The sequence below is a fragment of the Protopterus annectens genome, chromosome 5.part0 (assembly GCF_019279795.1).
Source record: "Protopterus annectens isolate FY-2018-M chromosome 5.part0, PAN1.0, whole genome shotgun sequence".
Classification (NCBI taxonomy): domain Eukaryota; kingdom Metazoa; phylum Chordata; order Ceratodontiformes; family Protopteridae; genus Protopterus; species Protopterus annectens.
In genome coordinates, this window is record NC_056735.1 from 1302241626 (window position 1) to 1302257237 (window position 15612).

The following is a 15612-nucleotide window of genomic DNA, read 5'->3' on the forward strand; positions in this document are numbered from 1 at the left end:
CTATGTTCACTAGAAGGGAAACATTTATTAGAACTAAATCTACTATTTTTGTACATTTTAATTTAAAATTTATCCTAAGATCATCACGGGGACAGCAAAGCCTCTGCGGTCACACGCGTGACCCTAACATCTTCCAATTATTTACATGCATTTCTTTAAATTCATACAACCATATGGAGGTGCATCACATGTGGGAGTGCACTGGCAAGGCAAGAATGGACACGACCTACTGGCCTAGGAATATCTATGAAAACTGATTCAGTTAATTCACTTTTTGTGCATTTACTTTTGAAAAATCAGTAATATTTTACAGTTTTTAAAGCTCCCCTCACAAACAACTCAAATCCTTTGTTATATTTTCATCTAACAGCTTTCTAAGCAGCAAAGTTATTTAAAACATATTAGATAAAGAGTTTGCATGATACTCAGTCATTCTTAGTTTTGATATCTGTGCAACTGCTCTTTTTTATCGGACTCCAGTCCCCCAACATTAGAATATGACCCACACATTCCACGCTCTTTTTCCATTCTCATTTTATATTTGCTCTTAGTTAAGTTGAAATTATGTTATCTTTAACATGTTTTGCAGCTGTAGCAATCTCTTTGTCATGTTCTTCTTTTATCTAAGTCTTACAACACCTTCCGAGCATTCAATTAAACGTGCAACAGCTTTTTGAACCATCTCTGGTATTTCTTGACCTGCCTTTATCCAGCAGAATTCATGACTTGCAACTAATAATGAAAATAACTTGGAATTTGGTAGGATTCAGACCGCTTTAACTATATGCTATAGATAATGTTCACGTTTAACCATTTATTCAAATGTTGTGGATCGATACAAATGAGAATCTTATTTTTTACAACTGTAGCCATACTGCTTCTCCACTCAGTTAGCTCTTACTATTTCTTAATGATAACCAAATTTTCCATGCATTTCAATTCTTGCTTGGTTCTACTCCTGATAGTTACTAGCACTTTCCTTGTGGCAGGATACTAACATTGGACATGTATATGTCAGTAAATCAAAGGCATATAGGTATTGGATATCCACTCCCAGTAAGAAATATGCTAGGCATTTACAGAACCTCTGACCCACTGTGCATTTCCAGATAATCAAGACAGTAGAAAAATCAGCTGAGGGGATGGCAAAAACAAAGACAGCATTCATAGACTTAACTAGAAGAGAAGAACAGGTTTATCTGTGTAGAGACACGTCCTTTTGCATTTCAGTAAAGAATAAAATTTTTGCTATCATGAATTCCTTCTCTCCAGATACCATTTTGACCAATGCATCCTATACAACCACAGCATGCCCCTTTAGAATGCCTGTATGAACAGTGGAGAGAGAGACAAATGTAAGATATACATCTAATATACTCCTGTGGATGAGAAACAAATTAGTGCATCAGCTGCTGAAGGATAGGATGATTTGTTTGCATGATGTCAGGCTTGTGTGTCTTGATCATCACTGCCCACTTCTGTATAGTACCCCAAGGCACCTTCCTCCCTTTAAAGTGTCTTAAACCTTATACTCTCAATGTTTTTCAACAGAAGAAGCCAGACAGGCAAAGGTAAAGTAATACTGCAAGGGGTTGGAACAGGAGACATAACACCTTGTATGTTCAGTATAAGGATACAATTTATTAGTTAGCACAGAACTTCTGCTTCTTTCGGCTGCTCCCATTAGGGGTTGCCTCAGCAGATCATCTGTTTCCATTTCTTCCTGTCCTCTGCATCTTGCTCTGTCACACCAACCACCTGCATGTCCTCTCGCACCACATCCATGAACCTTATCTTAGGCCTTCCTCTTTTCTTGTTACCTGGCAGCTTCATCCTTAGCATCTTATCCCAATATACTCTGCATCCCTCCTCAGCACATATCCAAACCAATGTAATCACTCTGGCTTTGTCTCCAAACCTTCCAACCTGGGCTGACCCTCTAATATACTTATTCCTAATCCTGTCCACCCTCGTCACACCCAGTGCAAATATTAACATCTTTAACTCTGCCACGTCCAGCTCTGACTCCTGCCTTTTTGTCAATGCCACTGTCTCCAACCCATATAATATAGCTGGCCTCACTACCCTCTTGTAGATCTTCCCTTTCACTCTTACTGGTACTCGTCTGTCACTAATCACTCCTGCCACTCTTCTCCACCCACTCCATCCTGCCTGTACTCTCTTCTTCACCTCTCTTTCACACTCACCATTACTCTGAACTGTTGATCCCAAGTATTTAAACTCATTCACCTTCACTACCTCTACTCCCTGCATCCTCACCATTCCTCTATCCTCCCTCTCATTCACACACACATATTTTGTCTTAGTCCTGCTGACCTTCATTCCTCTTATCTCTAGAGCATATCTCCACCTCTCCATGGTCTCTTCCACCTGTTCCCTACTCTCACTACAGATCACAATATCATCTGCAAACATCATAGTCCACAGGGACTCCTGTCTGATCTCGTCTGTCAACCTGTCCGTCACCATTGCAAATAAGAAAGGGTTCAGAGCTGATCCTTGATGTAATCCCACCTCCACCTTAAACACATCCGTCACTCCCACCACAGAACTCACTGCTGTCACACTACCCTCATACATATCCTGTACCACTCTTACATACTTCTCTGACAATCCCGACTTCCTCATACAATACCACAACTCCTCTCTAGGTACCCTGTCATATGCTTTCTCTAAGTCCACAAGGACACAATGTAACTCCTTCTGACCTTCTCTGTACTTCTCCATCAACACTCTCAGAGCAAACATTGCATCTGTAGTGCTCTTTCCTAGCATGAAAACATACTGCTGATCACTAATCATCACCTCCCTTCTTAACCTAGCTTCCACTTACTTTTTCCCATAACTTCATGCTGTGACTGATCAATTTAATCCCTCTGTAGTTACTACAGCTCTGCACATCACCCTTACTCTTAGAAATCGGTACCAAAACACCTTTTCTCCATTCCTGAGGAATCCTCTCACTTTCCAAGATTTCATTAAACAATCTAGTTAGAAACTACACTGCCATTTCACCTAAACACCTCCATGCTTCCACAGGTATGTCATCTGGACCAACAGCCTTTCCATTCTTCATCCTCTTCATAGCTATCCTTACTTCCTCCTTGCTAATCCACTGCACTTCATGATTCACTATCCGCACATCATCCAACCTTCTCTCCCTCTCATTCTCTTCATTCATCAGCCCCTCAAAGTACTCTTTCCATCTGCTCAACACAAACTCCTCGTTTGTGAGTACGTTTCCCTCATTATCCTTTATCACACTTACCTGCTGCACATCTTTACTAGCTCGGTCCTTCTGTCTAGCCAATCGGTAGAGGTCCTTTTCTCCCTCCTTAGTGTCCAACCTTTCATACAACTCTTCATACACCTTATTCTTAGCCTTCACCACCTCATCTCCTTATACTCCTGTCTACTTTCTTCATCTCTCTGACAATCCCACTTCTTCTTCGCCAGCCTCTTTCTCTGTATACTCTGGTGTACCTTCCTCATTCCACCACCAGGTCTCCTTGTCCTCCTTCCTCTTTCCAGATGTCACACCAAGCACCTTTTGAGCCATCTCCCTTACTAGCTCTGCTGTAGTTACCCAGCTATTTGGTAACTCTTTACTGCCACCCAGTGCCTGTCTTAACACTTCCCTGAACTCTACCTCACAATTACCCTTTTTCAATTTCCACCATTTGATCCTTGGTGCTGCCCTTACACTCCTCCTCTTCTTGATCACCAATGTCATCCTACAAACCACCATCCTATGCTGCCTAACTACACTTTCCCTGACACCACTTTACAGTCTCCATTCCCTTTCAGACTGGCCCTCTTACAAAGGATATAATCCACCTGTGTGCATCTCCCTCCACTCTTGTATGCCACCCTATGCTCCTCCCTCTTGTTAAAATACGTATTCACCATAGCCATGTTAGCACAGAACAATGCTCACAATCATGTGTATTTACATTTTCTCTTATGAAAAACAATTGCTTATGGTGACATTGTCAGAGGACCACCTGCTGATGAATTTTATGGAGATGTCATGTGGAAAACCTACTCAAATCAAAATATAAAATTCCTAAAATGGAAATACACTTCAAGATATTTATAGTCCTGGCCTGCTGAAACAACTGCCTAACTTAACCTAGCAGAACATTGACTTTAACAGTAAAAAGAAAATAAATTGGGCAAGGTGTTGCTCTCTCCTTACAATTATGCTTCCTCGAACACTCATGGTAGATGATTCTACCACGACTTATTACAGCTAGATGCTTCAGAACACAACCTCTTGGCTCAAATTCCTATCTGGTTGAATGGCATATACTTGTAGCTCTACAGACCATAAACAAATTAAAAGAAATAATTAGAAAAAGTGCACCACTATCCTGTATGCAGCCATACTCCCTTTGAAGAAAAAGCAATTTGAAATATATTTAATAAAGTCTTGCATTTCCTCTGTGATGCTGCAAGCTTCAGAGACTACAACAAGTACTGCCCACTTTGAGAAAAAGAAACTGCTTCTAAATGGAATCAGCAATAGCAAACAGTAACTGCCATCTTGAGCAACTATGATATGAGCAATCCTGAATCAAATCAATGTCAGGAAGCCTACAGTCCCATATCATTATGGAAGTCCAAATACTGGTAGACACGGCACCATCTTCATCTGGTTTATCCCACACATAAGAATTCCTGCAGGAATGATCCAAATGATGAACATCTTGTCTGATGTATGAAGTTCAGTTATTTTCCTAGGATAGTGTATAACTATTTTCAGTCAAATTGGCTGAATTTAATCAGAAAAATAAAAGATGTTTGTACAATGTCATTAAAATTACATTTCATACATGTCCCTTAACATAATCCTACTGTAATTACCTCATTTCCAATAGCTTTGATCTTCTCCAAAGTATCCAAGAACCATTTTTCTGCAGTCTTCCAACTAGAAGTTAAGATTCAAAGCTCATTTTACAAACTGAATGGTTCACTATGAAAACCCAGTTTTAAATTTCCAATGTAACAAGAATAAATTAGGTAACTGTTTATTTACTTAAGAAAAGCAGTAGATCTTTGAAAGGCTACCTTCATTAACTAACAGCTAAGACATTTACTTAGCTAGTAAAAAAGCCTTATTCGTTCTTGCTGTTGCTGCTGACAACCAAAATGTTGAGCTAGATTTAGGCAATTTAGTGTCCAGAGAGAAAATATCTAACTGTAAGTGTGCATACACATGTCTGCTTTTAGAAGTGGACTTCCAACATGCAAAATGCAAACCTGTCAATCCACAAGATCTGAGAGTCACCTCTGCAAACTTACTAAGTGCTTTTAAAAGAAAGCTACCCTTTTCTTCTCCGGGGGACTGCAAGCTCCTCTATACCTCCAATTTATGAAACTTTACTACTCAAGTATAGTTAAAAGAAAGGGTTTAAGTCCATGGTCACACAATTGTGGAAATAGAGAAATACCCTAAAAGTGAGAATATAATACTTGCATGAATTGAGATTTTAAAGTCACATCACCTAATTGAAAAATACAGTCAGGTAAAGGCAATATATGAGTAAAGGGATCGGAAAGGTAAAATTCAGCCAGTTACTGACTAACCTCACATAGGGTAACCAGCTCTGCCACACACACACACACACACACACACACACACACACATATATATATATATATATATATATTTATATAAACATATTATATTTATATTATATTATTATTATATCTTGCTGGAGCCTTCCTGTGTCCTGACAGAGTGCTCTTCAAACTATCTGGAGATGTACAGAGCTAAGTACATTTTTCTGGCACTTGAGAGTTGTGTACTGTTAATTGTTGCTGGACTCATTTTATATAATTGCTAGCTGACTTCAGAGTTGTGCACTGTTATTTTTGCTTCACTGTATAGTTTTTCAGATCTCTGTTGAAGGTGTTGTTTTTCCCCTCCCCACTCTCCCTATTCCTGTTTTGTTGTTTAAATTTGGAGGCTTTTGCAGTTGCCTGCCCCCACTGTAGATTTGATCTGGGACACTCCCCCCAGTCCCATCTCTTTACCTCATTCTACCTATTACACTCCTTCTGCACTTGTTTTAGTCATTTTTAATTTAATTGCATTTTTCTAAACTGTTTGGTCTAACACTGCTGTGCTAGCTTGCACTGCATTTGAATTGTTTTTACTGCTGTTTTAGCTACTTTTCTGTATTATAAAAAAAAAAATAAATCTAAGCCTGTTTCCTACCTTTCCTGTAACTAGCGTAGTCCAGATTCAGATTTTCTGTATCCAGGACTGTATGTAAGCTTCTGAGCCCCCCCCCCAAGCTTTTTGTGTTGGAGAGATGCCTTCTAGCTCATCAGTGGGAGTGGTAAGCACTAGAAAACCTATCTACCACATAAGGAGTGGTTCTGGCCCAGAAACTGTAGTTATTGGCCGTCTGGGCAGTTTTTCCATCTCTCTCAACTTTCTGATTTAAAAGCCCACATTTGCACTTGTTTCCCCCCCTTTCCTGTAACTAGTTTAGTCCAGATATTCTTAGTTTTAGCACTTGAATTTGCTTATTCGTGATCAGCACTTGTTCAGAACTTCTTGTAAGCACTAAATAAGCTACTAATTACTACAGCACTCAACCTTCCTCATTACCTAGAGGAAAACAGTTTTGGTACTTACTTTTCTCACTTGCTTAGCGAAAAACAGCTCTTGTACTCACTTTCCTCACTTATCTAGAGGAAAATATTTTTTTATTCAGGCATGTCCAAGGGTCAGCTCCCAGGGTCCTCTCCCATCTATCTGATGAATCTGGGCATTTTGGGGCAATGTAGAAATTGCCTCATGTACACAGACAACCCTCTTCTCCTACCACCCAACACTACAACCTGTGAGAGATGCACTTATCTAGCCAAACTGGAGGTAAAGCTCTCTCCAACCAAGACTGAACATGACAGTCAAGAGAAGGTGGTAAACACTTGCACCACACCACACTCATCACATAGTCTCACTAAATCTACATCACCAAAATCCACATATAGAAAACACAAAAACATTCACAGAGGCGCTCAATAATAATTTGCTCAAGCAACAGAGACCTCCAAAGCAGAAATGCAAGCAACCTCCACCACCCAACACAACCCAAATGACACATGAACCACAGACTCAGTGTGCCACTCAACCATAGCCAATAAGGCAAAACAATGTACCCAACACACTAGTCATAGGTGACTCCATAGTCAGGCACACTGATGTCCCACTCACCAGGCTAAACAAGGAGAAGGTTACTGTCAGCTGCCTGTCGGGTGCCAGGATCTGCCACATAACCCACGCACTCCGATAACTCCACAACAAGTACAAATATGACTCTGTCATTGTCCATGTTGGTGTGAATGACCTGAGACGTACCTCCATGGACTACATGAAAAGAGGCATGTAAGAGCTCTCCGATCATATAGCCCAGGCAGGTATGACCCTAGCCCTGAGTAGCATTCTGCCATCACCCAGAATGATACCGCAGCACAAGGACAACATGACTGACTTCAGCAATTGGCTAAACCTGTGGTGTCATTCTAAAGGGATCCAGTATCTGTCTGCCTGGGATGACATGGTCAACAGACCACGATGCTTTGCCAGAGATGGCCTGCACCTGTCACCCCTGGGATTCCGGATACTGGCTAAGGTTCTTGCCACCCCTATAGTGCCTTTTTAGGCAAGGTTCAAATGACAAATTCACCACAGTAACAGGAACAGGCAAGCAAAAACTGAGGGTGATGCTACTCAATGCTAGAAGTCTTAATCTCAAAATGCACTCACTCGAGGCACTCCTTAAAATGGAAAACACAGATATCTGTGCAGTGACTGAGACCTAGTTCAAGGCTCCAGAAAGAACCCCTACACTACCAGGCTATAACTCATACCACACTTTTTGGCCATGTAACCTGGACTGGAAAACCAAAGGCAGAGGTGTGTCCATATTCATTAAGGATATCCACACCTCCAAGCTAGTTTCTCAGCATAATGCATCCAAGGTTATCCAAGTGCAACTAACTCTGGGCAAAACTGTAATCCAAATTGTAGCTTGCTACAGATCCCTCACCATGCCCCAGGATTCCCACTCATCTTTTCTTGATGTACTGGAAAATGTTAGGGTTCAACAAAACACCCTAATAATGGGCGATTTCAACTACCCCACCATTAACTGGGAAAACTACTCATGTACCAACTCCTTCGCTCAATGCTTTCTGTAATTCATAAACTCCAATGCCCTGGATCAACTTATCCACACCCCCACCAGGGGCAACAATATCCTAGATCTAGTCATTACCAACATGAGTGACCTGTGTTCCACACCTGAAGTCAATACCTCATTGGTCCGATCCGACCATAAGTTAATCACCCTAGATATCCACATTCTGCGCCTACCCCCCATTAGGGAAACCATGGTAAAAAATTTCTCCAAAGCCAACTTCATGCTTCTTAAGACAGAAGTGGTGAACTTCATGACACCCATGCAGATGGACAATACAGTTATGACTACTGAATCCTACACAATTGAACTTTATAAGCACTTACAGGAGTGCATGGGTCGTGCTATCCCAAACAGAACCAAGACGATATCCTCCAAAAAAAGGAAGCCAATCTGGTGGTCCCCTGCCATAAACAAACTGTACAACAGAAGGAAGAAACTGTTGCAAAAGAGAGTAAAATCCCATGAGTGGAGGAGCTCCCTGGTCAGCCTCAGTAAGAAGCGGAGATCCCTGATAAAATCCTCCAAAGCTAGTTACGAAAACAAAATCACCACTGATTCTAAAGACAACCACAAAGCATTCTATAGCTATGTCAAGAATCTCAATGGCAACACTCAGATCTGCTCTGAGTTACAGCACAATGGCACTAACTATACAGACCCAACTGATACTGCCAACATCCCTGGCAAATAGGTTCAATGCTAACTTTACACCCCTCTCACCCCCCCTAAAGAGCCAATCTCTATACTGGAAGAAAGCAAAGTTCCTGTAATCACGGCTGCACAGGTAAAAACCACACTCTCCAAAGCCAAGAACACAGCATCCATGGGACCAGACAAAATCCCAGGCTGCGTTCTATACGAACTACAGAACAAACTGGCACCCCACCCAAGTACCATGTTCAATCATAGCCTCACCTCAGGCTTTGCACCCACTGAATGGCATACAGTCACGGTTACCCACTCCACAAGGGGGGAGCCACCACAGACCCCGGGAACTACTGCCCCATTGGCCTGAGGAGCCTGGTCTGCAAGGCCATGGAAAGTACCATCATGGAACTTATAAACAAAGACATTGGTAATCTCCAAACTCTGGACTCCACCCAGTTCGGGTTTGTAAAAGGCAGATCATGTCTCCTAAACCTGATAGACTTCTCTGAAGCAGCCACCAAAGCCGTAGACAAGGGTAAGGTGGTTCACACAGCCTATCTAGATCTTGCCAAGGCTTTCAACACCATCTCCCCCCTGGAATTATAGATAACTCACTAAACTAGGTATAAATCCCTATGTCACAAGATGGGTTGAACTGGCTCTCTGACAGAACCCACACTGTGAAAGTAGCAGACTCCAAATCCGACTTCAGACCAGTGACAAGTGGAGTACCACAGGGTTCAGTACTGGGTCCTCCCTTGTTTGGTATTTACTTCTTGAAGTACAGGCTAACACAGAAGGTCTTTGGCTAATGAAGTTTGCAGATGACTGCAAATTAGGAGCCATAATCAAAAACTCCTAACGATGTGGACATCCTACAAAAGGGTCTCACTGAGACAGATGCCTGGTGTCAAAGCCATGGCCTCAAGCTCAGTGCCAAAAAGTGCACTGTCATCCCCTTTGGTAAAAACTCTGTATCCATGAATTACAACATAGGCGGTAGTATACTTAACACCGAAAGTGTGATGAGACCTTGGGACACAGGTGGACAGTAGTCTCTCCTTTGATAATCACATCGCCACAGTAGTCAGGAAATCCTTCTACGTGACACACCTCATCACAAAAGGTTTCTCATCCAGAAAAAAAGAGGTCATTGTTCCCCTCTACTCATCACTTATTAGATACATTATAGAGTACAACACCCCTTTTGGTATGTACCTCACAAGACATCTACAACAACTGGAAAGGCAGCTGAAATACCTCACAAAGAGGATTACTGGCCTCAAACAGATGTCCGACGCAGACCATCTCAAAAAACTCCAGCTTTACTCCGTCACATATCGCCTACTCAGAGGTGATCTCTGCCTAACATTCAAAGCTATGTCAAACCCAGAGCTGTTGGACATGCTCCACTTAAAGAAATCCCAAACCCTCCGAGCTACATACTCTAGGGACCTAAACCTTGTCACCACAATAAAAAGAACATGCCGGAGGGATAGATTCCTGCCCCAGAGACTTCCCATACTCTGGAATAAACTACCTATCTATATCAAACAAAGCTCCTTATTAGCAGTCTGCAAGAAAAATCTTGATGACTGGATGGGAAATAGGAAATTCACCCCGGGGATCACTTCTGTGGCTCTGCTCGACAGTGGCACAGGAAAATTATTTTCTTGGGTGGCAAAAGTCAGAGTACCCTTTTGGCTGGGCTTGTACAGGCCCTAGGGCCAATAGCCTAGTACCTACCTATGAACATATATATATATATATATATATATATATATATATATATATATACATACATACATATACACATATATATAAATATCTATATATATATATATATATATATATATATATACACACACACACACACACACACACACACACACACACACACACACACACGAGTCTGTGCATGTGTTAAATAATGAATGGTGGACATACAAAACAAGCATGACAACATGTCAAACACATTCATTTTATTCTACAAACACACTGGCACTCAATACAGAAACAAATTTCCTTTTCTGATGTACTACAGATAACTTGATCACATTTAGCTCACTTTGAATAGTGGCGGTGTTACGGGCTGGGCTTTTTTAAAGTTAAGATGCATGTTAGGGTGAGGGGCATGTTTAGATTTAGGGTTAGGGTTAGTGCACATTACTAAAATGGATCTTAACTTTAAAACTGCCTTTCCTATAGCACTACTACTATGCAAAACAGCTCGGATATTCAGAATGTGCATGACACACACGTACAATCCCCTAACCTAACTCTAAACAAAATTGTGCATGAACGAACACATACACACACACGCACACACACACACACACACACACACACACACACACACACACACACAGTCTTTCCCTTTACCTAATCCTTACTCTATCCCTAACCCCAACACACATTTTTTTTAAGAAAATGTGTACGGTTGGGATCAGGGGTGGGGCAAGAGCAGGGTTAAGAGTTTGTATTTGCACAGATTAGTAAGGGAGAGCAAAGGGCTTACTAATCCAACCTAAACCTAACCCTGCATCTGACCCAACCCTTCCTATTATACTACCATCAATACCAGACATTTTTTTTTAATTTTTATTTACGTTCAATTTTTTTTAATTTTTATTTACGTTCAATTTAAACTGGTCGCAAAAGGAAACTGCTTACTTTTTTGTGATCAGTTTACTGTGGGGTTTGGGTGTCTTTTTTGTTGGTGTTACAGATTTTAACCCCTGATATTAATTAATGTAGGACTTTTGGTTTTGGTACATTGAGCCTCAGTTTTTCATTATGTCTGGATTTTCTACAGTGGATATAAAAAGTTTACACACCCCTGTTAAAATGCCAGGTTTTTGTCATATAAAAAATGAGACCACAATAAATAATTTCAAAACTTTTTCCACCTTTAATGTGACCTATAACCTGTACAATTCAATTGAAAAACAAACAAATTTGTTAGGGGGAAAAATATAAAAAATACAAAAATGTACAATATGCTGGTTGCATAAGTGTGCACACCCTTACACTAATACTTTGTTGTGTGTGCACAGCCTTAAACTAATACTTTGTTGAAGCACCTTTTGATTTAATTACTGCATTCAGTCTTCTTGGGTAGGAGTCTATCAGCATGGCACATCTTGACTTGGCAATATTTGCCCACTCTTCCTTGCAAACGTGCTCCAAATCTGTCAGATTGCGAGGGCATCTCTTGTGCACAGCCCTCTTCATGTCACCCACAGATTTTCTATTGGATTTAGGTCTGGGTGCTGTCTGGGTCATTCCAACACTTATTTTCTTCTAATGAAGCCATTCTTTTATTGATTTGGATATATGCTTGGGGTCATTGCCATTTTGAAAGGTGAAATTTCAAATTGAAAGGTGATGTTTTTTGAAGTATACTGCGTGTATTTGCTTTTTTTACTAACTGTATTCAATGTAATGTTATTCCAAATGTATATATTTTATTACTATCTTTTACACTATGTAACTTAGATTGTATTTGCTTTGCTTTTGGAGCTTTTCTCCCCGGGCCTCCACTGAAAATGGGTACGTTCTGGCCCAGTGGACTTCCCCGGTAATCAAACTGGAAATAAATAAATAAATAAATTCCTCTTCAGCTTTCTAGCAGATGCCTGAAGGTTTTGGGCCAAAAGTGACTGGTACTTGGAACTCTTCATAATTCCCTCCACCTTTATTAAAGCCCCAGTTCCAGCTGAAGAAAAGCAACCCTAAAGCATGATACTGCCACCACCATGCTTCACCGTGGGGATGGTGTTCTTTTGGTGATGCAAAGTGTTGTTTTTGCGCCAAATGTACCTTTTGCAATTGTGGCCAAAAAGTCCATCCTTGGTGTCATTAGACCATAACACATTTTCTCACATGCTTTTGGGAGGCAATGTATTGTTTTGTAAATTTTTGCCAGGCCTGGATGTTTTTCTGTGCAAGAAAAAGCTTCCATCTTGCAACCTTACTCCATAGTCCAGACATATGGAAAAGACGGGAGATTGTTGTCACATGTAGTACACAACCAGTACTTGCCAGAAATTCCTGCAGCTCCTTCAGTGTTGCTGTAGGTCTCTTGGCAGCCTCCCTGACCAGTTTTCGTGTTGTCTTTTCATCAATTTTGTAGGGATGTCCAGTTCTTTGCAACGTCACTGTTGTCCCATATTTTCTCCACTTTTTGATGACTGTCTTCACTGTGCTCCATAGTATATCCAATGCTGTGGAAATTTTTTGTACCCTTCTCCTGACTGATACCTTTCAAGAATGAGATCCCTTTGATGCTTTGTAAGCTGTCTGTGAACCATGGCTTTTGCTGTAGCAGGCAATTGAGTAAATGTCAACAAAATCCTAATAGAACAGCTGAACTTTATTTGGGGTTAATCAAAGTCTCCTTAATTGATGGCAGGTGTGTACCCAATAAGACTGAATGTTGTAATTAAATCAAAAGATGCTTCAACAATGTATTAGTTTATGGGTGAACGCATACATCATAGTAGTAGTTTAAGGGTGTGTACACTTATGAAACCAATGTACTGTACGTTTTTTATTTTTTATATTTTTCCCCCTAATAGACATGCTTGTTTTTCAACTGAATTGTACAGGTCATAGGTCACATTAAAGGTGGGAAAACTTTTGAAATTATTTATGCAGGTCTCATTTTTTATATCACAAAAACCTGCATTTTAACAGGGGTATGTAAATTTTTATATCCACTGTAAATATCTATAGATACATACATGCATACATCCACATACCCAATATTCATCCCATTTTTTTTACATTATTTCTGACATTGTGGCAGCCCGTTCGTATCTATGGGTTGCCTGCATGTCGGGTATCCATAACCCGGGGACTGCCTGTAAAGTTAAAGTTTGCATTTTACATACTAGTTAGCAAGTGGAAGTCTAATGTACTAAAAATAATGCAGATAAATCGCAGGACAATTACTGCTATATGCAACAGGTTTTATGAAAAAGCAAGCAGAGGAGGCAAAGAGAATGAGGGTAGGAGGCAGGGACTATAAAAAGCAAAAATCCCTCTAGCTAGTTGAGGTCTAGCAACCATTCTGCAGTATTACTTGAAGGTACACCTTGTTTGTAACAATGTTATCTCATTTATTTGCTCAATAGACTCTTTAGGCAGAGTCTTTCTGTCTACTGACAAATGTTTTGAATTGTACTAAAGAGGCATTAAAGGTGCATTTGTCTTGCAGCAATGTCCAAAATCAGTATCTTAGCCAATGAAGGGCATTTATCAGAGTATGGTTGCGTATAACTCCTGATAGCTAGATGACCTTTAGCCAATTTCAGGAAATTAACCTCATTTAAGGCTTCACAATGGTAAGACTGAGAATATATGCCAAAAGCAAAATATATGATTTTGATGTAGGCCAACTTAGATTGTGTATAATGGTTGGAAGAAAGTTAATTAACATAGTGAAGATGTACAGCAGAAAGGTATAGATTGCAGCTGTTCTGCTCTAGTAATGCAGCGTTCAGACTTGATGCCAACTTCCAAGATAGCTGAAGAAATCTGGAGATTTTACATATTAGTTGGAAGAGTGTTCCAAGGAAGTAATGAGCAATTATGGAGATGGAGAACAGGCTGGTACATATCCTAACAGCACATATTTTGATCAGATGACATTCAGGGACATACCAGAATGTGATAACTAGGCTTCAACAGAGTTAAATCCATGCTGAAGTATTAACCAAGATGAGTCTGAACAGGGCAGCATCAAGTCAAGAGCAATTTGTGTTTAAATGGTAGCATCTTAGTGTTTCAACATGAAAAAATGGAAAACAGAAGTGGGAGATTTGTAAAGTCATGTGGTGCACACAAAGGGAATGGATAATTGGGGAAAGTAGAACTCTCTCATCAGGTTGCTGGATTTTTGACAAATCTTTGTTTAGATGCAAAAAGGGAATGTTCCTGATTTACTGAATGAGCATTATGTTGAATGCAGGCTGGTGATGTGGAAACTAAGAAGATGGATTCTTTGAAGGTGAGTGTAGGCTTGGAGATTGGAGTAGTATGCAAGTGTTAATAAATTTGGGTTAAAGTAAGAGTTAGGTAAGTGGATAGATATAATGTTCGGAGTTCCATAGAGTGTGCGTGTGTTGCAGGTTACAGTCAGAGTAAGGGACAGATGAATACTGTGCAAGAGCATGTGTGTTGTGTGTGTCTGAGTGTCTTGTGTAGTGGTAGTATTACAGAAAGGGTTTTTCTAAGGTAAGGTGTGTAGGGTGTGTTTGCTTTGGGGTTAGCATACATTAGTAAGATGAGCATGGGGGCAAAGTGAAGAAAAGTTGAGGGTTTAAGTGTGCAATCCCAGCAGTAACACTGATTGGGGACATTGTTCTGCTTGAATCCATGGACTATACAATAGAGATATTTCAGTGAAAACTTGAATGTTCAACCAGTATATTATTGAAAACGGTAAACTTTTTTCATGTGTGTCTGGTAAGCAATTAGTGCTTACTCTATAAATAAATCACCATCAGCACTAATATAAATAAATTACTATCAGCATCAATACATTTGAGCAAGTGCCTGTATCATGTAAGTTCAGAGGTCAGAAAATAAACTATTTTGGTGAAATATTACTCATACAAAAATATTAATAGTACATTTGAACTAGACTATGGTGAAAATTAACCACATGACTACATAAATTGACACTTATGACATCTGTTCAAATATTATAGATTATGGT

The 15612-nt window shown here is 40.2% G+C and overlaps 1 protein-coding gene across 1 annotated transcript in view; it reads right to left on the reverse strand.

Annotated features, from left to right (window-relative positions):
• The window catches only part of CDC16 (cell division cycle 16), a 786728-nt gene that overhangs the window by 238948 nt on the left and 532168 nt on the right, over nt 1-15612 (reverse strand). Inside the window, exon 14 of the mRNA XM_044071112.1 lies at nt 4888-4951. Coding sequence (XP_043927047.1) covers nt 4888-4951 — 64 coding nt within the window. The remainder of the gene's footprint in view (nt 1-4887; nt 4952-15612) is intronic.